This window comes from Anomaloglossus baeobatrachus, chromosome 5 (genome assembly GCF_048569485.1).
Source record: "Anomaloglossus baeobatrachus isolate aAnoBae1 chromosome 5, aAnoBae1.hap1, whole genome shotgun sequence".
Lineage (NCBI taxonomy): Eukaryota > Metazoa > Chordata > Amphibia > Anura > Aromobatidae > Anomaloglossus > Anomaloglossus baeobatrachus.
The window spans coordinates 92,450,314-92,474,167 of record NC_134357.1 but is presented as its reverse complement, the minus strand read 5'-3'; the positions used below and the strand labels follow the sequence as shown (position 1 = coordinate 92,474,167).

The 23,854-nt window shown below is 51.4% G+C and overlaps 1 protein-coding gene across 1 annotated transcript in view; it reads right to left on the bottom strand.

Annotated features, from left to right (window-relative positions):
• The window catches only part of DNTTIP2 (deoxynucleotidyltransferase terminal interacting protein 2), a 79,551-nt gene that overhangs the window by 49,091 nt on the left and 6,606 nt on the right, over positions 1-23,854 (bottom strand). The window contains exons 3-5 of the mRNA XM_075348711.1: positions 11,641-11,779; positions 11,284-11,379; positions 7,778-7,942 (exon numbers count right to left, since the gene is read on the bottom strand). Coding sequence (XP_075204826.1) covers positions 7,778-7,942; positions 11,284-11,379; positions 11,641-11,779 — 400 coding nt within the window. The remainder of the gene's footprint in view (positions 1-7,777; positions 7,943-11,283; positions 11,380-11,640; positions 11,780-23,854) is intronic.

The window sequence follows — 23,854 nt, the reverse complement described above, 5'->3', positions numbered from 1 at the left end:
GTGGTGACCACAGCCCAGGTTGGGGGTAGGAAGGATTTTCCCTGCGATAGAGAGTTGGGAAGGAGCCACCACTAAAGTGACGTCTTGGTTGCAAGGGAAAGAGAGACGTTCCTGTCGAGGGAAGCCGACCTCCTGTCCCATTTGCGGAGAATGTCCCATTGGAGCTGCCGTAGATGGAATTGCGCGAACGGCATTGCCTCCATCGCTGCCACCATCTTCCCTAGGAAGTGCATGAGGCGCCTTAAGGGGTGTGACTGACTCCGAAGAAGTGATTGCACCCCTGCCTGCAGAGAAAGCTGTTTGTCTCGCGGTAGCTTGACTACCGCTGACTGTGTATGAAACTCCATCCCGAGGTAAGTCAGTGATTGGGTCGGTGTCAACTTGGATTTTGGGAAGTTGATGATCCACCCGAACTGCTGGAGAGTCGTCAGAGCGACTGTAAGGCTGTGTTGACACGCCACCCGAGAAGGGGCCCTGACTAGGAGATCGTCTAGGTACAGTTAGGTCCAGAAATATTTGGACAGTGACACAATTTTCGCGAGTTGGGCTCTGCATGCCACCACATTGGATTTTAAATGAAACCTCTACAACAGAATTCAAGTGCAGATTGTAACGTTTAATTTGAAGGTTTGAACAAAAATATCTGATAGAAATTGTAGGAATTGTACACATTTCTTTACAAACACTCCACATTTTAGGAGGTCAAAAGTAATTGGACAAATAAACCAAACCAAAAAAAAAAATTTTTATTTTCAATATTTTGTTGTGAATCCTTTGGAGGCAATCACTGCCTTAAGTCTGGAACCCATGGACATCACCAAACGCTGGGTTTCCTCCTTCTTAATGCTTTGCCAGGCCTTTACAGCCGCAGCCTTCAGGTCTTGCTTGTTTGTGGGTCTTTCCGTCTTAAGTCTGGATTTGAGCAAGTGAAATGCATGCTCAATTGGGTTAAGATCTGGTGATTGACTTGGCCATTGCAGAATGTTCCGCTTTTTTGCACTCATGAACTCCTGGGTAGCTTTGGCTGTATGCTTGGGGTCATTGTCCATCTGTACTATGAAGCGCCGGCCGATCAACTTTGCGGCATTTGGCTGAATCTGGGCTGAAAGTATATCCCGGTACACTTCAGAATTCATCCGGCTACTCTTGTCTGCTGTTATGTCATCAATAAACACAAGTGACCCAGTGCCATTGAAAGCCATGCATGCCCATGCCATCACGTTGCCTCCACCATGTTTTACAGAGGATGTGGTGTGCCTTGGATCATGTGCCGTTCCCTTTCTTCTCCAAACTTTTTTCTTCCCATCATTCTGGTACAGGTTGATCTTTGTCTCATCTGTCCATAGAATACTTTTCCAGAACTGAGCTGGCTTCATGAGGTGTTTTTCAGCAAATTTAACTCTGGCCTGTCTATTTTTGGAATTGATGAATGGTTTGCATCTAGATGTGAACCCTTTGTATTTACTTTCATGGAGTCTTCTCTTTACTGTTGACTTAGAGACAGATACACCTACTTCACTGAGAGTGTTCTGGACTTCAGTTGATGTTGTGAATGGGTTCTTCTTCACCAAAGAAAGTATGCGGCGATCATCCACCACTGTTGTCATCCGTGGACGCCCAGGCCTTTTTGAGTTCCCAAGCTCACCAGTCAATTCCTTTTTTCTCAGAATGTACCCGACTGTTGATTTTGCTACTCCAAGCATGTCTGCTATCTCTCTGATGGATTTTTTCTTTTTTTTCAGCCTCAGGATGTTCTGCTTCACCTCAATTGAGAGTTCCTTAGACCGCATGTTGTCTGGTCACAGCAACAGCTTCCAAATGCAAAACCACACACCTGTAATCAACCACAGACCTTTTAACTACTTCATTGATTACAGGTTAACGAGGGAGACGCCTTCAGAGTTAATTGCAGCCCTTAGAGTCCCTTGTCCAATTACTTTTGGTCCCTTGAAAAAGAGGAGGCTATGCATTACAGAGCTATGATTCCTAAACCCTTTCTCCGATTTGGATGTGAAAACTCTCATATTGCAGCTGGGAGTATGCACTTTCAGCCCATATTATATATATACCGTATATACTGGCGTATAAGACGACTTTTTACCCCCTTAAAATAATGGCTACAGTGGGGGGTCGTCTTATACGATGGATATACGGGGGGGAGGGGGGGGGTGTGTATGTACACTGCAGCGTCCAGGGGAGGTGGGGGCAGCAGCTCTGGAGCACAGGGGAACGCTGCGGCCTGCATCCTTTGATCTCCTGCACCCGCTCATATAATATGCACAGCCGCTGTCCATCTCCAATGGTGCTGAAATCGCACGCAGTGAGGGGCTGGAGCAGCGGTGCATATTCTATGAGCCTGCGTCCCAGTGTGATCGCACATGTCCCCCATGTGTTAGATTTGGCCCCCAGGCTGCTGCTCCTTCTAAAATAAAAAAGCTTTACTTACCCCTGCAGCGTTTCTCCCTGTGTCCCTGCTTCCACTGTGATCAGGCACACAGAGATCTCAGGCTGCTGTGCCGATCACATGACCGCACTGAGAACCAGGAAGTGGAAGAACAGAAGCACGGAGCCAGACAGGAGGGAGCTCAGCGCTGGAGGAGGTAAGGAAAGAGGGTTTTATTTTACTTTGGGCAGCAGCCTAGGGGCCATATCTTACACAGGGGGACTTGTGCGATCTATAGGGGCCATGGGCAGCACTATGGGGGCGATATCTGACACAGGGGGACTTGTGCGATCTATATAGGGGCCATGGGCAGCACTATGGGGGAGATATCTAACACAGGGGGACTTGTGCCCATTATGGGCCCCGGTGAGCTGCTTCTAACCCCCCAGATGTATGCCCTGCCAATCCCCCCCCGCCGATGCTGCGGGTGCTGTACCCGCCGAGCCGCGGGTGCAGGCCCCACAGAGCAGCAGAGTTGTGTGTATTTGTCTGTATGTAGCAGAGTTGTATGTGTTTGTCTGTATGTAGCAGAGTTGTATGTGTTTGTTTGTATGTAACAGAGTTGTATGTGTTTGCCTGTATGTAGCAGAGTTGTATGTGTTTGTTTGTATGTAGCAGAGTTGTATGTGTTTGTTTGTATGTAGCAGAGTTGTATGTGTTTGTCTGTATGTAGCAGAGTTGTACGTGTTTGTCTGTATGTAGCAGAGTTGTATGTGTTTGTCTGTATGTAGCAGAGTTGTATGTGTTTGTCTGTATGTAGCAGAGTTGTGTGTGTTTGTTTGCATGTAGCAGAGTTGTGTGTGTTTGTCTGTTTGTAGCAGAGTTGTGTGTGTTTGTCTGTTTGTAGCAGAGTGTAGTACCATTGTTTCAGTCCAGTTGTGGCTTTATACAGCAGGGAGGAGCATTCCTTGCTGTACTAAGTGAACATTGGTGCGATTGATCTGTCAATGGCCCTTTAAAAACATATTGTACGGCTCTCGCGGAATTAAAATTAACATGTTGCAATCAAAGCAGACTTTTTTTCATTTGGGAGCGGGGTAGTCTTATACAGTCAGTATATCCCAAATTCTATATTTTTAGGGCAGAAGTTGGGGGTCGTCTTATACGCCCAGTCGTCTTATACGCCGGCATATACGGTAATTGTATTTCTGAACATGTTTTTCTAAATAGCTAAAATAACAAAACTTGTGTCACTGTCCAAATATTTCTGGACCTAACTGTAGGGAATCACCGAGTGGCACTGAGAGTGTAAGACCGCCACGACGGATGCCATGACTTTGGTGAAAACCCGTGGGGCTGTCGCCAGGCCGAAAGGCAATGCCACGAACTGAAGGTGTTCGTCCCTGATGGCGAAACGCAAGAAGCGTTGATGTTCGGGTGCGATCGGCACGTGGAGATAAGCATCTTTGATGTCGATCGATGCTAGGAAGTCTCCTTGTGACATCGAGGCGATGACCGAGCGGAGAGATTCCATCCGAAACCGTCTGGTTCTCACGTGTCTGTTGAGCAGTTTGAGGTCCAGAACGGGACGGAATGATCCGGCCTTTTTTGGCACCACGAACAAGTTGGAGTAAAAGCCGCGACCACGTTCCTGAAGGGGAACGGGGGTCACAACTCCTTCTGTCTTCAGAGCGTCCACCGCCTGAAAAAGTGCGTCGGCCTGAGCGGGGGGCGGAGAGGTTCTGAAGAAACGAGCCGCAGGACGGGAGATGAACTCTATCCTGTAACCGTGAGACAGAACGTCTCTCACCCATCGGTCTTGAACATGTGGCCACCAGGCGTCGCCAAAGCGGGAGAGCCTGCCACCGACCGAGGATGCGGTTAGGGGATGCCGAGAGTCATGAGGAGGCCGCCTTGGAGGCAGTCCCTCCTGCGGCCTTTTGGGGGCGTGACTTGGACCGCCACGCATAGGAGTTCCTCTGGCCTTTCTCCTGCCTGCTGGACGAAGAGGATTGGGGCTTGGCGGAGGGACGAAAGGACCGAAACCTCGATTGTATTTTTTGTTGTTGAGGTCCCTTAGGTCTGGACTGGGGTAAGGAGGAGTCCTTTCCCTTGGATTCCTTAATAATTTCATCCAATCGTTCGCCAAACAAGCGTTCGCCAGAAAACGGCAAACCGGTTAAGAACCTCTTGGAGGCCAAGTCTGCCTTCCATTCGCGCAGCCACATGCCCCTTCGGACTGCCACAGAGTTAGCGGATGCCACAGCTGTACGGCTAGCCGAGTCTAGGACTGCGTTCATGGCGTAGGAAGAAAAAGCTGACGCTTGAGAAGTCAAAGACGCAACATGCGGAGCAGAATTACGTGTGACAGCATTAATCTCAGTCAGACAAGCAGAGATAGCTTGGAGTGCCCACACGGCTGCAAAGGCCGGGGCAAAAGACGCGCCCGTGGCCTCAAAGATGGACTTCACCAGGAGCTCTATCTGCCTGTCCGTGGCATCCTTTAGCGATGAGCCATCTGCCACCGATACCACAGATCTAGCCGCCAATCTAGAGACTGGAGGATCCACCTTGGGACATTGAGCCCACCCCTTAACTTCAGCGGGGAAAGGGTAACGCGTGTCAGTGAGGCGCTTAGTAAAGCGCTTGTCCGGAACCGCTCTGGGCTTCTGGACAGCGTCTCTGAAGTTAGAGTGATCGAAGAACGCACTACGTGTACGTTTGGGGAACCGAAACTGGCGTTTCTCCTGCTGAGACGCCGACTCCTCCACAGTAGGAGGCGGGGGAGAGACATCCAACACCTGGTTGATGGACGAGATAAGATCATTCACTAATGCGTTCCCCTCAGGTGTATCAAGGTTAAGGGCGACGTCAGGGTCAGAACCCTGAGCTGCGACGTCCGCCTCGTCCTCCAGAGTCCTCAAGCTGGGAACCCGAGCAGCGGGAAGAAGTCGGGGAAGATTCCCAGCGAGCCCGCTTAGCCTGTCTAGGACTGTGGTCCTGGCAGGAGTCCTCCGCGTGGGACCTAGGGCCCAACCTGGGAGCACGCTGCGGCTCAGACCGAGAGGGGCCTGGAGGTGACGATCCAACAGGGGCCGGGGCCTGTGTAAGGACCAGTCTGGACTGCAAAGCTTCTAGCAGCTTGGCAGACCATTTGTCCATAGACTGAGCCATGGATTGTGAAAGTGACTCAGAGTTTCTCAGCAAAAGAGGAGAACTCTGTCCCTGCCGCCTGGACAGGGGGAGCAGGGGGGTCTACATGAGCCGAGGGGTTCACTAGTGACCGAGGCTCCGGCTGAGCAAGTGAAACAGGGGTCGAGCATTGCTCACAGTGAGGGTAGGTGGAACCCGCAGGTAACATAGCCCCACAAGAGATACAGGCCGCAAAAAACCCCTGTGCCTTAACAGCTTTGCTCCTTGTGGACGACATGCTGTTGTCTCCTAGGAGAGTGATCACTGAGGGTATATGGGAAAGGGTATACAGCCCGACCGAACAGAAATATATATATATAGAATAAGTATCTATTCCGGCACCCTGGGGGGACCAGCACCGGGTGACCGGTGTGGCTTACCGACCGCTAACAAGCGGAGTGTGTGCCTCCAGATTCCCAGCTTTAGGTCCCCTGGAGCTGCAGAGCTGTTCCTGAGAATCCTCCACCGGCAAAATGCCCAAAAAATGGCTGCCGGAGATCTCAGGGGAGGAGTGGAGCCGTGGGCGGCGCCAGGAAAGTGCGGGAATCTGGGGTCCCCACAGTGATCAGTGAGGGGGGAGGAAACATGCAGGATGCTCCAGCCCTCACATCCAACGTCAGGTCGGCAGTCCCGCCCTAATCCCTGACAGGCAGGCCCGGGGGCGGGATTTTTTGCAACTAGGCCACGATGAAGCCGGGGACTAAATTTGAGACCGCGCCCGACAAGCAGGCACGGTCGGCGCGGAAGTCTGCCGGTCTTCTCAATTCAGCAGCTGCCGCAGCGTCCGGGAAGAAGGTGCGCTCCTGCATATTCCCCAATGGGGACACAGAGTACCTTAGAGTTGCAGGGCCCGGTCCCTGAGGTTGAGTAGACTCCGGTCCGGCAGATTCCCACAAGGGCTGCGGAGGGAGCACGGTCCCAGCAAATGGCTGACGGTTCAGGATCCCACTTCTCCCAGAGCCGCTAAGGGATGGTGAAGGAGACGACATGAGGCTCCGGCCTTTGTACCCGCAATGGGTACCTCAACCTTAACAACACCGCCGACATAGTGGGGTGAGAAGGGAACATGCCGGGGGCCCTCTTTTCTTCCAACCGACATAACTAATATGAGAATGCATGAGTGGATGTGTGCCTCCTTCCACACAAAGCATAAAACTGAGGAGCCCGTGATCCACGGGAGGGTGTATAGGCAGAGGGGAGGGGTTACACTTTTTAAAGTGTAATACTTTGTGTGGCCTCCGGAGGCAGAAGCTATACACCCCAATTGTCTGGGTCTCCCAATGGAGCGACAAAGAAAAAAAAAAAAAGGTAAGATGAAGTTTAGGGACACAGTATGGAGCCATTCTGTTGGTGACCACAAATATGTGTTACCAAGGACAGCTGCATAGTGCTCCTTGCATAGTGCTCTGCACGCCCCTGGTCCAGCAATGTTCTGCTGCACGCCCGCAATGCTCTGCCGCACGCCCGCCCTCAATGCTCTGCTGCCCGTCCGCAATGCTCTGTATGCATGCCCGCAGAGCAAGGAGTGCGGGGGAGGGGGGGGGGGTGTTGTCATTGGAGACAGTAGCAGCTGCGGCGTCAGGGTGTCATTGGAGACGGTGGAAGCAGCGGCGAGGGAGGGGGGGCGGGCGGGATTAGACTCCAGTACTCACACAGGTCGAGGGGTGGGGGTGTCATTGGAGATGGTAGCAGCGGGGGGGAGGGGCACCGGTATTCACACAGGGGGCTGCCATAAAGGAGGTTACATACAGCAAATCCAAGATGGCAGCCCCCAGTGCTTCAGTAAAACTAGAATTAAATAAAAACTAAATAAAACAGTGAGTTTAATTTTGTATTAAAAATACTTGATTTCATAATCTGTATTATTAATGCAAAAATAAACAACACAACACCTTCCCTTTAAGGATTTGCTGCACAGGTGCAGCGGGGGGGGTCTCCCTCCGCACATGGAAAGCTGGCCGTATACTTCAGAATTGCTTGTACTGCAGAATTTTCTAGTAATCACACACATGAGGGACAGGGCTCCACACACCTTGGTATATTTTCCCAGGGAGGATTTCAATTAATGTAAAGAGTTTTCTATCCAAAGAATGACAATTGTGTTAATCACCAGTAATAAAAGTATCTGAGGACACAATGCAAAGGATTTGATCATTTGGGATATTTTATGTGACTGACCAGAGACGTCCTATTTTTCCATACCTCAAAATACTTTGGAAATCCATCGCGATCGTTCTTTTTGTAGAAACGTTTAGAGTCCATCGCGGATCTCATTTTCAGAGCCTTGAGGTCGTTCTTTAGCTCGTCTGTCAATTCTGGAGCTTTCATGTCAAACCATCCCCTTCCAGTTGTTTTGTCCCGTTCCTCCTACAAGTGAACATACAGTAAAAATTCGCAGGCAAATGTGGAAACCATTTTTGTTGTACCCATAATATTCCCCGCAGAGAATATTATAACTAATGGGAATCCTTATACACGTGCAGCTTATTCAAGAAAAAACATTATTAAAGACTGAGTTTAAGTAAATGATGGGCAATATACAGCATATGATATATTAATTACTACTTTGCGAGAACTGTATAGCGATTTTTTAAGTGAGGATTTCTGATGTGTCCACTTTTCACAACTGTGAACTAGAAGATTGCGTGACACCAGCCCTAATCCATTTATATACAGTTAACCCCTTAACGACCGCGGGCCGTAAAATTACGTCCTAAATGACATAATCTTACTGCCCGCGGTCCTCCGGCGGCAGCATGCCGCGATCGGCACACATCTCAGCTGATTTTCACAGCTGAGATGTGTGCCTGCTAGGCACGAGCAGAATCGTTATCTGCTTAACCCCTTATATGGCGCTGTCAATACATGACAGCGCCATTATAAGCGCGATCGCGGTAAAGTTTTACTTACCGCCGAAACCGGAAGTCACGTGACGCGATCACGTGACTCCCGATAGTTGTCATGGTAGCACAGGGTCATGTGATGACTCCTGTACTACACATGAATTGGTTTCACTTTCGCTGTGCCCGGGGCACAGCAAAAGAGAAAGACAGCGTATCTGCTGTTTACAGCCTTCCAGCTGTGATCAGCAGATACTGCAGAGCGATCGGAATGCTGATCGCAATAGCCCCCTAGGGGGACTAGTAAAATAAAAAAAAAAAGTAAAAAAATAAGTTTTAAAAAATTAAAAAAAAAAACAAAAAAACCTAAAAGTTCAAATCACCCCCCATTCGCCCCATTGAAAATTAAAGGGTTAAAAAAATAAAAAATATACACACATTTGGTATCGCCGCGTTCAGAAACGCCCGATCTATCAAAATATAAAATCAATTAATCTGATCAGTAAACGGCGTAGCGGCAAAAAAATTCCAAACGCCAAAACGACGTTTTTTTGTCGCCACAACTTTTGCGCAAAATGCAATAAGAGGCGATCAAAACGTAGCATCTGCGCAAAAATGGTACCGTTAAAAACGTCAGCTCGAGACGCAAAAAATAAGCCGTCATTGAGCCTAAGATCCCGAAAAATGAGAACGCTACGGGTCACTGAATATGGCGTAAAACGTGCGCCACTTTTTTCGGACAAACTTCCGATTTTTTTTTAACCCCTTATATAAAAGTAAACCTATACAGGTTTGGTGTCTACGAACTCGCACTGACCTGAGGCATCACACCCACACATCAGTTTTACCATATAGTGATCACAGTGAATAAAATATCTCAAAAACCATAGTGCTATCGCACTTTTTTTGCAATTTTTCAGCATTTGGAATTTTTTTGCCATTTTCTAGTACACAATATGGTAAAACTGATGGTTTCATTTAAAAGTACAGCTCGTTCCGCAAAAAATGAGCCCTCACATGACCATATTGACTGAAAAATAAAAAAGTTACGTCTCTCAGAAAAAGAATGGCGAAAAAAAAAACCGGAAAGCGAAAAATCGGCCGGTCGTGAAAGGGTTAAAGGGTTTGTCCACTACTCAGACAACCCCTCCTCGATCACTATTTCTACCATGTTTCTACCATGTAAAACAACAGCTGTATTCACCTCCAATGTGGTCGCTGTTCCAGCGATGATGGCACTGGCTCTCCTGGGGCTCGTGTGACATTGGTTTCAGGGATCACATTACAATCAGCAGCTGATTTATTCTCACTTCTCTGGACATGACGGACATCCAGGAGGATGTTTGAGAGCAGCAGCAGCGCTCATCTTCCAGGTGTCCGTTTCATCCAAAGAAGTGTGAGTAAAGCGGGTGTCGATTGTTAGGTCATGTGAACCCCAGGAGAGCCAGAGCCATTGCTGTGGGAAAAACACCCAAATCGAAGGAGAGTGTAAAGTTGTTATTATACATTGGGAAATATAGTGATTGAGAAGGTGTTGTCTGGGTATTGGTCAACCTCTTTAAGCTATTGTTTAAAACCCCACTGAATAGCTATTATCAGCTCTCGTGGATTACAGATGGTAACAGTGGATGGAGACAAAACAGCACGGCTCTGTTAACATCGCAGTGGCCGTCCTTGGGTGCTGCAGCTTAGGCCCCTTTCACACAGTTTTTTATCATCAGTAACAATCCTCCGAATTTGGAAAAAAACGGATCCAGCGACTGATGCCGCTGGATCGGGTTTTTTCTCATCAACTTGTATTAGCGACGGATAGCCTCACGTTTCATCATTGAAGGATCTGCGAAAAATGTGTGTCCGTCAGACAGAGATGACGGCCAAAGTAACGTTTTTTGTGTACGTCAAAAAAAGTAACAGCGACTGATCCGTCACCGTCCGTTGTTTGGTAGAACGGAAGCCTATGGGCGCAGGATCCGTCAAATGACTGAATCCAGCGACGAATTCTGTTTTTTTTTTTAACTGAGCATGCTCCAATTTATTATTTAGCCCCCAGTTAGTTGGATGCCTCAAAAAACTGATCCATCACATCAGTTTAGCCACAATCTGCGACGGATCAGTCAAGAAAACGGATTGTGACGGACAGCAAAAAACTGATGTGTGAAAGGGGCCTTAGCTAGAAGTGAAATGCTACTGAGCTACAGTAGCCATTAATAGTTACTAAACAAAGCTGTGCTGTTCAGCTCCATTCACTGTTCAGCCAATAAAACTTATTGACAAGGAATATTGGGTGTCAGGTCCCTACCAATCTTATATTGATGACTTACCCAAAGAATACACCATTGAAATAAATGTACCCAAACATTTTAAATTGTTCCTCATAATAAAAAATATCCATATATATCTATACCTATATACACACACACACACACACACACACACACACAGTATATTGTAAAAATACAATTTTTTTTTATACAAAACAACTACATCTGCATATACTGTGCTACACATCTGATTTGATGATCTGTAAGAGATATCAGGACACGTGGTTTACTGGAGAGCATTGACTCACACAAAGGCCAATTTATCAATGCAACTGGTTTTTTTGGGTTATAAACAAAGAAAAACATGGTTGTTGGCCTGGTCGTCATCTATATAAAGCTATGTCATCTCTTCTGACAACATGCCCTAACTAAAAAAAATGGACGAGAGCTTCAGAGTCGTCCTGAGGATTTGCTGAAGACTGCTGAGATGTTCGCATTTGGTATTAACTATTAATGAAAGTGATGATAAATGTGGATATATACTAGGGACGGCCGCTGTGCTGTAATAAAGGCAATCGTTTAGTTCTGGCCGTTGGGCGTTACTCACCTTGCGCATTTTTTTCAGCTTGAAGCGAGACTCTTTATATGGAGGGACACTATCTTTTTTCTCAAAGTCAGGCGTAATGACACTTTTCTGAAGGCTCTGAACAGATAAAAAGACTGAATTTAGGTTTTCAATATATACAGTATATATAATCTGTTCAGTTCACATGGAGTAAAAATCAGTTACAATATATTATATTATCGATGTACAGTATATAAGTAAACACTGCACAAAATAAGTGACAATCATGTGTTCGTCCTACAGATTAAGTAGACTGATAAATCATTTTAGGGTTTTTTTACCCTCCATGTGTCTCTTTTGCGATGCATGTTTTTAAGTCATAAAAACGTATAACATTACCTCTTCTGTCTTTTTATCTCCTTTCTTCATTTTGCTCGGTAAACTTGGACCGGGATTTGGCTTATGTGCGTCAAAGTTGATATACAGGCCTCCCATTTTTTTAATGTTGATTCCGGTATCTATACTGGTTGATAACGAGCTGCACAAAGGACGAAAAACAAATTAACACAAAAGGGAAGAATATAAAACACTGGAAAAAGAGAATTTTGTTTACTTACCATAAATTCTTTTTCTTATAGTTCCGTATTGGGAGACCCAGACCATGGGTGTTTAGCTTCTGCCTCCGGAGGACACACAAAGTACTACACCTAAAAGTGTAGCTCCTCCCTCTGAGCTTATACAGCCCCTGGAGAACCAGATCTAGCCAGTTTAGTGCAAAAGCTGAAGGAGAATAGCCACCCACAAGTAGAACCGAGCAAGAACCGGAGACTCTGTCCACGACAACAGCCGGTGATAACAGACGGAACAAGAAAATTGCAAACAGGCAACAGGGAGGGAGCTGGGTCTCCCAATACGGAACTATAAGAAAAAGAATTTACGGTAAGTAAACAAAATTCTCTTTTTCTTTATCGTTCCTATGGGAGACCCAGACCATGGGACGTTCCAAAGCTGTCCCTGGGTGGGAATAAACAGAAAAAAATAAGAAGTAGGCGGAGCCTAACTTCACAAGTGGGCGACAGCCGCCTGAAGGATGCGTCTGCCCAAGCTCGCATCTGCCGAAGCATGAGCATGCACTTGGTAGTGCTTCGAAAAGGTATGCAGGCTAGTCCAAGTGGCAGCCTGACAGACTTGTTGAGCCGTAGCCTGGTGCCTAAAAGCCCAAGAGGCACCGACAGCTCTGGTCGAGTGTGCTTTGAAAAGCTTGAGAGGTGCACCGCCTAAGCGCAGCGGTGCGAGACACATAAATCCGGAGAGCACGCACCAGATCCAGAGAATGCAGCGCTTTCTCAAAGCAATGAACAGGGGCCGGACAGATGGAAGGCAAGGAAATGTCCTGGTTAAGGTGGAAGGGAGAGACCACCTTAGGAAGAAAGTCCGGAGTCGGACGGAGAACTACCTTGTCTTGGTGAAAAACCAAAAAAGGTGACTCCGAGGAGAGCGCAGCCAAATCAGAGACTCTCCTGAGAGAAGTTATGGCAACTAGAAAGGCCACCTTTTGAGAAAGACGATACAAAGAAACCTCCCTAAGGGGCTCAAAAGGGGGTTTCTGCAATACCGTGAGGACCAAGTTAAGGTCCCAGGGATCCAAGGGACGCCGATAAGGCGGAATGATGTGAGACGCGCCTTGCATGAAGGTGCGGACCTGAGATAGCCGGGCGAGACGCCGCTGGAACAGCACTGACAGAGCTGAGACTTGTCCCTTGAGAGAGTTGAGGGACAGTCCTAGCTGCAGACCGGACTGTAAAAAAGACAGAAGGGTCGGCAACGAGAATGGCCAAGGAGGATGGCCGGAAGAGCGACACCAGGACAGGAAAATTTTCCAAGTCCTGTGATAGATCTTGACGGAGGAAGACTTACGGGCCAGAGTCCTAGTGGAGCGGACTTCAGGAGGAATACCAGAAGCCGTCAAAATCCAGGACTCAAGAGCCACGCCGTCAAATTGAGTGCCGCAGAATTCGGGCGGAAAAACGGACCTTGCGAGAGTAGGTCTGGACGATCCGGAAGATGCCACGGCATCTCTACGGACAGTTGGAGCAGGTCCGGATACCAAGCTCGCCTGGGCCAGTCCGGTGCAATGAGGATGACTCGACGGCCCTCCATTCTGATCTTGCGCAGGACTCTGGGCAAGAGAGCTAGAGGGGGAAACACGTAGGACGGACGAAACTGGGACCAATCCTGAACCAGAGCGTCCGCGGCGAAGGCCTGAGGATCGTGGGAGCGAGCCACGTAAACTGTAATCTTGTTGTTGAGACGGGATGCCATTAGGTCCACGTCCGGAGTGCCCCACTTGCGGCAGATTGACAAACACTGCCGGGTGCAGGGACCACTCGCCACCGTCCACGGATTGACGGCTGAGATAATCTGCCTCCCAGTTTTCTACGCCTGGGATGTGGACTGCGGATACGGTGGACTTGGAGTCCTCCGCCCATTGAAGAATGCGTTGGACCTCCAACATTGCCAGGTGGCTGCGTGTCCCGCCTTGGTGATTGATGTAGGCAACCGCTGTCGCGTTGTCTGACTGGACTCGAATGTGCCTGCCCGCCAACAGGTGGTGAAAGGCTAGGAGAGCTAGAAGCACAGCTCTGGTTTCCAGCACATTGATTGAAAGGGCTGACTCGGACGGTGTCCAAGTGCCCTGTGCTCTGTGGTGGAGATGTACCGCTCCCCAGCCGGATAGGCTGGCATTCGTGGTGAGAATCACCCAGGACGGAGTCAGAAAGGAGCGCCCTTGGGACAGGGAAAGGGGTCGAAGCCACCACTGAAGAGAGCTCCTGGTCCGTGGCGACAGAGCCACTAACCTGTGTAAGGAGGAAGGCCGCTTGCCCCAACAGCGGAGAATGTCCAGCTGCAGGGGGCGCAGATGGAACTGGGCAAAGGGAACCGCCTCCATGGACGCCACCATTTGACCCAGCACCTGCATCAGGCGCCTGAGGGTATAACGGCGGGGCCGCAGCAGAGAGCGCACCGCTAGCCGGAGAGACTGCTGTTTGACTAAGGGCAACTTCACAAGTGCCGGCAAAGTCTCAAACTGCATCCCTAGGTACGTGAGACTCTGGGTCGGAGTCAGGGTGGACTTGGGAAGATTGACAAGCCACCCGAATTGGGCTAGAGTGGCGAGAGTGAGCGAGACACTCCGCTGACAGTCTGCGCTGGATGGAGCCTTGACCAGAAGGTCGTCCAGATAAGGAAGCACTGCCAACCCCTGGAGGTGCAGGACCGCAATCACTGCCGCCATGACCTTGGTGAATACCCGAGGGGCCGTGTGTTAAGGGGGGACCGGCAGATTAGGACCAGGGGGTATATATCCTAATAGCCAGTCGGGGCCCACCGTGCTCCAGATGACAAAGGAGCTCCTGGCACCTGAGGGTTAGACGGAGACTATAGAGCTGGATGGCTCTGAGATAACAAAGGAACTCTGGGAACCGGTCACGTGTGTTGGGACACGTCAGACTGGACGACAACCCGATTAGCGTTTTGGTGCACCTAGCGCTACACCAACCACGTGTGCAGGAAACACGCCAGGCCGGGTGGTAACCAGGTAGCGTTGACCGGAAGACCGCCACGAAAGCGCCCTGTCGGCCACGTGTGTAGGACACGTCAGGCCGAGCAGTCCTCCGATTAGCGTTTCTGGCCACCTCTCGACTGGCCACGTGTGTGTAGGACACGTCAGGCCAGATGGGTACACCAGTAGCGTTGACCGGGAAGCCGAGGAGGATAAGGAACACCCTGTTAACTCCACAGGGGTCCTGGGGTACGCTGTCCGTGCGCGTAGGGGGCACAACCGGACAGGTGGCGCAGCAAGTGCGTTGTCCGTGTGCGTAGGGGGCACAATCGGACAGGTGGTGCAGCAGGTGCGTTGTCCGTGTGCGTAGGGGGCACAATCGGATAGGTGGCGCAGCAGGTGCGTTGTCCGTGTGCGTAGGGGGCACAATCGGACAGGAAGCACAGCAGCCGCAACCCAGTTAACGCCACTGGGCTGCTAAAGCAAGACTGGAACGGCAGGAGGGAAGCACGGCGCCTGACCCTGATGTGCCGAGCCACGAATCTTGGCGTGACAGGCACCGTTCGCCTAACCCTACCTACCGCTCCCCAACATAGGCTTATGCCGCAATTAGGCTCCAACATGGAGGTGTGCTCTGACTGAGCAAAAGTGAAGACTGCGCACTTCCATGTTGTCTCCAGCCCCTTTTATAACCTGGGTCCGCCCCAAACCCAGGGTGGAACCACCAAGGTCCAATAGCAGAGTGCCATGTCATCAGTGACGTCACATGCGACCTATCCGGAACCGCCACGTCATTGATGACCTCATGGCAGCCACGCCCCAAACACTTCACCAGTCATCGTCTGACGACCAATACTGAGGTGCCAGATCATAGGGGCGGGCCTCTGCGAGCCAGTCCGGAGTTGCCACGTCATCAGGACACCTGACACCCTCTGCCCTATCAGGACCCACCACCTCAAGGACATGCTCAGTGAGGTCCTTACCGGACCTAGGCTCTGATGCACTAAGTGCCTGAGAATGCTCAGTAGCCTGAACTGAGGACTTAGTCTCAGACATAACACAAACAGGCTGAGCATGCTCACTATGCAAAACACCGGGCTTAAACTCTGGCTGGGGTAAATCGGCGCACGCATGCGCACTAGCCGCCTCTCCACACTTAGACGTGGTGGAAGGAACAGCCAACTGGACGACCCGAGGCACGGCCAAGAATGGCAGCCGGTGCCTGGGCGCAACAGGAACCGCAGCAGGCTGCTTGCGGCTATGGCGGCGCCAGTTCGTAACACCGTGGCTAACCCGAAGGGGAGAGCCACGAATTGGAAATGATCCTCTCCTATCGCAAAACATAACCAACGCTGGTGTGACACTGCGATTGGCACATGTAGATAGGCATCTCTGATGTCAAAGGACGCCAGAAAATCCCCTTGGGTCATAGAGGCAATGACTGATCGCAGAGACTCCATGCGAAAATGCCGCACCCGGACATGCTTGTTGAGAAGCTTGAGATCCAGGATGGGCCGGAAGGTACCGTCCTTTTTTGGAACTAGGAAGAGGTTTGAGTAAAAACCTCTGAACCGTTCTCGAGCAGGAACTGGTACAATCACACCATTTGCCTGCAAGGATGCCACGGCCTGTGAGAAGGCGGCGACCTTGGAGCAGGGGGGAGTTGAGAGAAAAAAATCTGTTTGGCGGGCTGGAAGGGAACTCTATCCTGTAGCCATGAGATATGATGTCTCTCACCCACTGATCGGAGACTTGCTTTAACCAAGCGTCGCCAAAGTGGGAGAGCCTGCCACCGGCTGAGGACGTGGCTGGAGCGGGCCGAGAGTCATGAGGAGGCTGCCTTAGTGGCAGAACCTCCTGCGGACGCGCTTTTGTGCGCCAGTTGGATTTCTGATCCTTAGCTGAGTTAGCGGACGAGGCGGAAGGCTTAGAGGATGACCAGTTGGAGGAACGAAAGGAACGAAACCTCGATTGATTCCTACCCTGGGCGGGTTTCCTGGTCTTGGTTTGTGGCATGGAAGTACTCTTCCCGCCAGTAGCTTCCTTAACGATTTCATCCAGCTGTTCACTAACACAGCCGTGAACCAGCAAAAGGGAGCCCAGCAAGAAACTTCTTGGAAGAAGCATCTGCCTTCCACTCTCGAAGCCACAAAATCCTGCGGATAACAAGAGAATTAGCTGAAGCCACCGCAGTGCGGTGAGCAGCCTCTAGCATTGCAGACATGGCATAAGATGAAAAAGCTGAAGCCTGAGAGGTTAAGGTAACCATCTCAGGCATAGATTCCTTGGTGAGGGAATGCATCTCCTCTAGAGAAGCAGAGATGACTTTGAGAGCCCACACTGCTGCAAAAGTCGGGGAAAACGCGGCCCCCGCAGCTTCATACACAGATTTGGCCAGAAGGTCAATCTGACGGTCAGTGGAATCCTTAAGTGAGGTGCAGTCAGCCACCGACACAACGGTCCGGGCTGAGAGCCTAGACACCGGAGGGTCTACCTTTGGGGAGTGAGACCACTCCACCACCTCAGGTGGAAATGGAAACCGATCATCAGAACCACGCTTTGGAAAGCGTTTGTCAGGGCAGGCCCTGGGCTTGGTCACAGCGGTCTGAAAACTGGAGTGGTTAAAGAACACACTCTTCACTCTCTTAGGCGAGGTAAACTGATGTTTTTCTGCCAAAGAGGGTTGCTCCTCTGAGACTGGCGGATTGAGATCCGGCACAGAATTAATAGAAGCAATCAAGTCACTAAGATCTGAGTCACCCTCAGAGAAATCGATGGGATACATAGCCTCTGAGCCACCCGTGAGGGCATCCTCCTCATCTTGCGAGTCAGCTCTTGAGACAGAGCCGTGGGATGAGGAGGGGGAGGAAACCCTGCGCCTTCTCTTAGAAGGACGGGGTCTGGGACCTGATGATGAATCCTCTGTGAGCTCTGATGGACGGAGGTCAGAGGATAGGAATCCTCTGTCAAGAGTATTAAAGGCACCCTGTGAGGAGGGCTGATGCATATTCATCAAAGTCCTGGACAAAAGTCCCATGGACTCAGCAAATGACTGGGATATGGACCTAGAAAAGGACTCTACCCAGGCCGGGGGTTCAGCCACAGGTGCAGCAGCAGCCTGAGAGACCACTGGGGGGTGAGACTCCAGGCTGTGGCACCGCCAAGTTAGAGCAACCATCACAGTGTGGATAAATGCTCGGCTCAGGCAGCAGGATCTTACATGCAGTGCATACAGAATAAAGCTTTGGAGCCTTGCTCCTTGTGTGAGACATGCTGCTGGAGTGGGGGCTTTGCAGAGAATGAACCCCAGGGAGAATATACAGAGGTCCACAACCGGAGACCGGCTGTGGCTTACCAGACCGCTGGGCGCGGTGTTGTGTGCCCTCCAGATCCCGAAGCCCGGTCCCCCAGTGCACAGCACCTCAGCAGAGATGCAGAGTGCAGAATGTCCCAGAGCAGAGTGAACTCTGCGTGAGAAATGGCCGCCGGAGCGAGGAGAGGGGGCGGGACTAGGGGGCGTTCCTATAGGAGAGCAGGAACTGGAGGGCTATAGAGACCTGCAGGGGAGGAGGGACGCCCCAGCAGTGGGGAGTGTCCCTCCCCTGTGTAGAACGGCCGCCGGGAGGAGCCGAGCCTGTCCCTCTGCATGAGTGACATGCGAGGGCAGGAAAACGAAACTAGGCCTCCGGCAAAGCCGGGGCCTAAATTTAAGCAGCGAGGCCGACAAGCAGGCACCATCGGCGCGGTTCTCAGGCAAAAGCTAGAGAACCCGCCGGAAAAGGCAAAAGGGGAATTTTGTTTACTTGCCGTAAATTCCTTTTTTTCTAGCTCCTATTGGGAGACCCAGACAATTGGGTGTATAGCTTCTGCCTCTGGAGGCCACACAAAGTATTATACTTTAAAAAGTGTAACTCCTCCCCTCTGCCTATACAGCCTCCCGTGGACCACGGGCTCCTCAGTTTGGTGCAAAAGCAGGAAGGAGAAAACTTATAAATGGTCTAGAGCAAATTCAATCCGAAGGATGTTCGGAGAACTGAAGACCATGAAAGAACAACCAGCCCGAAGGGCACAGGGGCGGGTGCTGGGTCTCCCAATAGGAGCTAGAAGAAAAGGAATTTACGGCAAGTAAACAAAATTCCCCTTTTCTTTGTCGCTCCATTGGGAGACCCAGACAATTGGGACGTCCAAGAGCAGTCCCTGGGTGGGTAAACCAATACCCCAATAGAAAGGGCTGGAAACAGCCCCCTCTTACAGGTGGGCAACCGCCGCCTGGAGGACTCGCCTACTGAGACTGGCGTCTGCCGAGGCATAGGTATGCACTTGATAGTGCTTCGTGAAAGTGTGCAGGCTAGACCACGTAGCCGCCTGACACACCTCCTGAGCAGGCGCCCTGTGCCGCAATGCCCAGGACGCACCTACGGCTCTGGTAGAATGGGCTTTCAACCCTGAAGGGGGCGGAAGCCCAGAATTACGGTAGGCCTCGAGAATCGGTTCCTTGATCCACCTAGCCAAGGTGGACTTGGAGGCCTGAGAGTCCTTACGCTGGCCAGCGACAAGGACAAGAGCGCGTCTGAACGGCGCCGGGGCGCCGTGCGAGACACGTAGATCCGGAGTGCTCTCACTAGATCCAAAGAGTGCAAATCCTTCTCACACTGGTGAATTGGATTAGAGCAAAAGGAAGGCAATGAGAAATCCTGAATTAGATGAAAAGAGGATACCACCTTAGGGAGGAATTCCGGGACAGGACGCAGAACCACCTTATCCTGGTGGAAAACCAGGAAAGGAGATTTGCCTGACAGCACTGCAAGCTCAAACAGTCATCGAAGTGATGTGACTGCAACCAGGAAGGCCAGCTTCTGAGAAAGACGGGAATGAGAGACATCCCGCCACGGCTCAAAAGGCGGCTTTTGAAGAGCCGTCAGTACCCTGTTAAGATCCCAAGGTTCCACCGGACGTTTGTAAGGTGGGACCATTTGGCCAACCCCCTGCAGGAACGTGCGGACCTGCGGAAGTCTGGCTAGTCGCGTTTGAAAAAACCAGGAGAGCTCCGACACTTGGCCCTTGAGAGAGCCGAGGGACAAACCCATATCCATTCCAAATTGTAGGAATGAAAGAAATGTGAGTAAGGCAAACGGCCATGGAAAAAAACCGTTATCAGAGAACCAGGATAAGAAGATTTGCCAAGTCCTGTGATAGATCTTGGCGGACGTTGGTTTCCTGGCTTGTCTCATAGTGGCAATTACATCTTGAGATAACCCTGAAGACGCTAGGAGCCAGGACTCAATGGCCACACAGTCAGGTTGAGGGCCACAGAATTCAGATGGAAAAACGGGCCTTGGGACAGCAAGTCTGGGCGGTCTGGAAGTGCCCACGGTTGACCCACCGTGAGATGCCACAGATCCGGATACCACGACCGCCTCGGCCAGTCTGGAGCGACGAGGATGGCGCAACAGCAGTCGGACCGGATTTTGCGTAGTACCCTGGGCAGCGTCGCCAGAGGGGGAAACACATATGGCAGTCGAAACTGCGACCAATCCTGGACCAAAGCGTCCGCGGCCTGAGCTCTGTGATCCTGAGACCGTGCCATGAAGGCCGGGACCTTGTTGTTGTGTTGTGACGCCATGAGATCGACGTCCGGCGTTCCCCAGCGGCGGCAGATCTCTCGAAACACGTCTGGGTGAAGAGACCATTCCCCCACGTCCATGCCCTGACGACTGAGAAAATCTGCTCCCCAGTTCTCTACGCCCGGGATGCGAACTGCGGAGCTGGTGGAGTCTATGTTTTCTACCCACTGCAGAATCCGCCGGACTTCCTGGAAGGCTTGACGACTGCGAGTGCCGCCTTGGTGGTTAATGTAGACGGCAGTGGCGTTGTCCGACTGGATTCGGATCTGCCTGCCCTCCAGCCACCGATGGAAAGCCAATAGGGCTAGAATACTGCCCTTATCTCCAGGAATTTGACCTGAAGGGATGATTCTATTGGCGTCCAGGTTCCTTGAGTCCTGTGCTTGGCGGAGGGACGAAAGGACCGAAACCTCGAATGGATCTTCCTCTGTTGAGGTTTCTTAGGCTTGGACTGGGGTAAGGAGGAGTCCTTTCCCGAGGATTCCTGAATACCTCATCTAACCGTTCTCCAAACAAACGGTCGCCAGAAAAAGGCAAACCAGCTAAGAACCTTTTGGAAGCAGAGTCTGATTTCCATTTGCGCCGCCACATGGCCCTGCGGACTGCCACGGAGTTAGCGGATGCCATGGCCATACGGCTAGCGGAGTCCAAGACGGCGTTCATGGCGTAGGACGAAAATCCTGATGCCTGAGAGGTCAAGGATGAAACCTGCGGGGCAGAATTCCGCGTGACGGCATTAATCTCAGTCAGACATACCGAGATTGCTTGGAGAGCCCACACGGCCGCAAAGGCCGGGGCCAAAGACGCTCCCGTAGCCTCATAAATAGACTTCACCAAGAGCTCTATCTGTCTGTCAGTGGCATCCTTCAGGGATGAGCCATCGGCAACAGACACAACGGACCTAGCGGCCAGTCTACAGACTGGAGGATCCACCTTGGGGGAGTGTGCCCAGCCCTTAACGACTTCAGGTGGAAAGGGATAACGCGTGTCAGTGTGCCGTTTAGCAAAGCGCTTGTCCGGAACCGCTCCGGGCTTCTGGACAGCGTCCCTGAAGTTAGAGTGATCAAAAAACGTATTGCGAGTACGTTTGGGAAATCGAAATTGGTGTTTCTCCTGCCGAGAAGCCAGCTCCTCTGCAGGAGGAGGTGGGAGGGAGAGATCCAACACCTCGTTGATGGACGAGATAAGATCATTTACTAAGGCGTCCCCTTCAGGGGCATCCAGGTTAAGGGTGAAGTCAGGGTCAGAGCCCTGAGCTCCCACGTCCGCCTCGTCTTCCTGAGAGTCCTCAAGCTGGGATCCAGAGCAGTGTGAGGAGGCCGGGGAAGAGTCCCAGCGTGGCCGCTTAGCCGGCCTGGGGCAGCGAACAGGGCAGGAGTCCTCCGCCTGGGACCTAGTGGCTATCCTGGGAGCGCGATGCCGCGCAGACCGAGAAGGGCCTGGAGGAGACAAACGAACAGAGGCCGGGGCCTGTGAAGGGCCCGGTCTGGACTGCAATGCCTCAAGGAGCTTAGATGACCATTTGTCCATAGATTGTGCAATGGATTGAGACAGTGACTGGGAGAGTGTCTCAGTGAAAGAGGCCAACGACGGTGTCTCTGTCCCTGCTGACTGCTCAGGGGGAGCAGGGGGATCTACATGAGCCGAGGGGCCCACAAGTGCCCGAGGCTCCGGCTTGCATTGATCACAGTGAGGGTAGCTGGATCCCGCAGGCAACATAGCCCTACAAGAGGTACATGCCGCGAAAAAAGTCTGTGCCTTAGGAGCTTTGCTCCTTGTGGACGACATGCTGTAAGCAATCGGTGTCGCTCAGGAGAGTGACCACTGATGGTATATGGGAAAAAAGGGTATACAGCCTTTCCTAATATATATATGAATATATATCCCGGCACCCTAGGGGAACTAGCACCGGGTGACCGGTGTGACTTACCAACCGCTAACGAGCGGTGTGTCCTCCAGATTCCCTGTCGTGGATCCCCCGGAGCTGTAGAGCTTTGCAGCTAAGTAGCAAGCACCGGCAGAATGCCAAAAATGGCCGCCGGAGCTCTCAGGGGGGGCGAGGAGCCGCGGGCGGCGCCGGCAAAAAGCGGGAATCTGGAGGCCCCAAAGTGGTCAATGTGGGGGGAGGGAGACATGCAAAGATGCTCCAGCCCTCAAAACCGACGTCATGTTGGTAATCCAGCCCTTACCCCTGACAGGCAGGCCCGGGGGCGGGATTTTTCGCGACTAGGCCGCGGCAAAGCCAGGGACTAAATTTAAGACCGTGTCCGACAAGCAGGTACGGTGGGCGCTGAAGTCCGCCGAAAAAACAACGGACGGACCTACCGCGGGACATCCGGGGAGAAGGTGCGACCCCCCTCCCTGTACAGTCCCCACATGGGGACACAGAGTACCTTAAAGTTGCAGGGCCCGGTCCCTGGGGATGAAGAAGCTCCGGTCCGGCAGGTTCCACCAGGGGCTGCGGATGGAGCACGGTCCCAGCACGTGGACGACCATTAAGGCTCCCACTTCTCCCAGAGCCACATAAGGGATGGTGAAGGAGACGGCACGTGGCTCCAGCCTCTGTACCCGCAATGGGTACCTCAACCTTAACAACACCGCCGACATAGTGGGGTGAGAAGGGAGCATGCCGGGGACCCCATAGGGGTCCTCTTTTCTTCCATCCGTCATAACTATGTATGAGAATGCATGAGTGGATGTGTGCCTCCTTCCACAAAGCATAAAACTGAGGAGCCCGTGGTCCACGGGAGGGTGTATAGGCAGAGGGGAGGAGTTAAACTTTTTTAAAGTGTAATACTTTGTGTGCCCTCCAGAGGCAGAAGCTATACACCCAATTGTCAGGGTCTCCCAATGGAGCGACAAAGAAATCATATACAGCATACTCTCCCCATACAATAAAGAACCGGGACCCCCAACACATAAACGTCTCAGGTACTTAGCTGCTGAGACGTAGGGCCAGGTCCCTGGGGATGAGTGCTCCGGTCCAACAGGATCCTCAAGGGGCTGTGGATGGAGACCGGACTCCTGCCAGGCATGGAAACCGTGCTGGCTCCCACTTCAAGCCAGAGCCCAGGAGGGATGGTAAAGGAGCGCGGCATGTAAGGCTCCAGCCTTGGAAATCAACCTTAACAACACCGCCGACACAGTGGGGTGAGAAGGGACATGCCGGGAGTCCAGACTTGGACCCGTTTTTCTTCAAACTCTTTCCAAAAATCAAACAAATCAGATGAGAATGCATGTGTGGATGTATGCCTCCTGAACACAAAGCGATAAACTGGCTAGATCTGGTTCTCCAGGGGGTGTATAAGCTCAGAGGGAGGAGCTACACTTTTGAGTGTAGTACTTTGTGTGTCCTTCGGAGGCAGAAGCTAAACACCCATGGTCTGGGTCTCCCATAGGAACGATAAAGAAATAAGATTTACATATT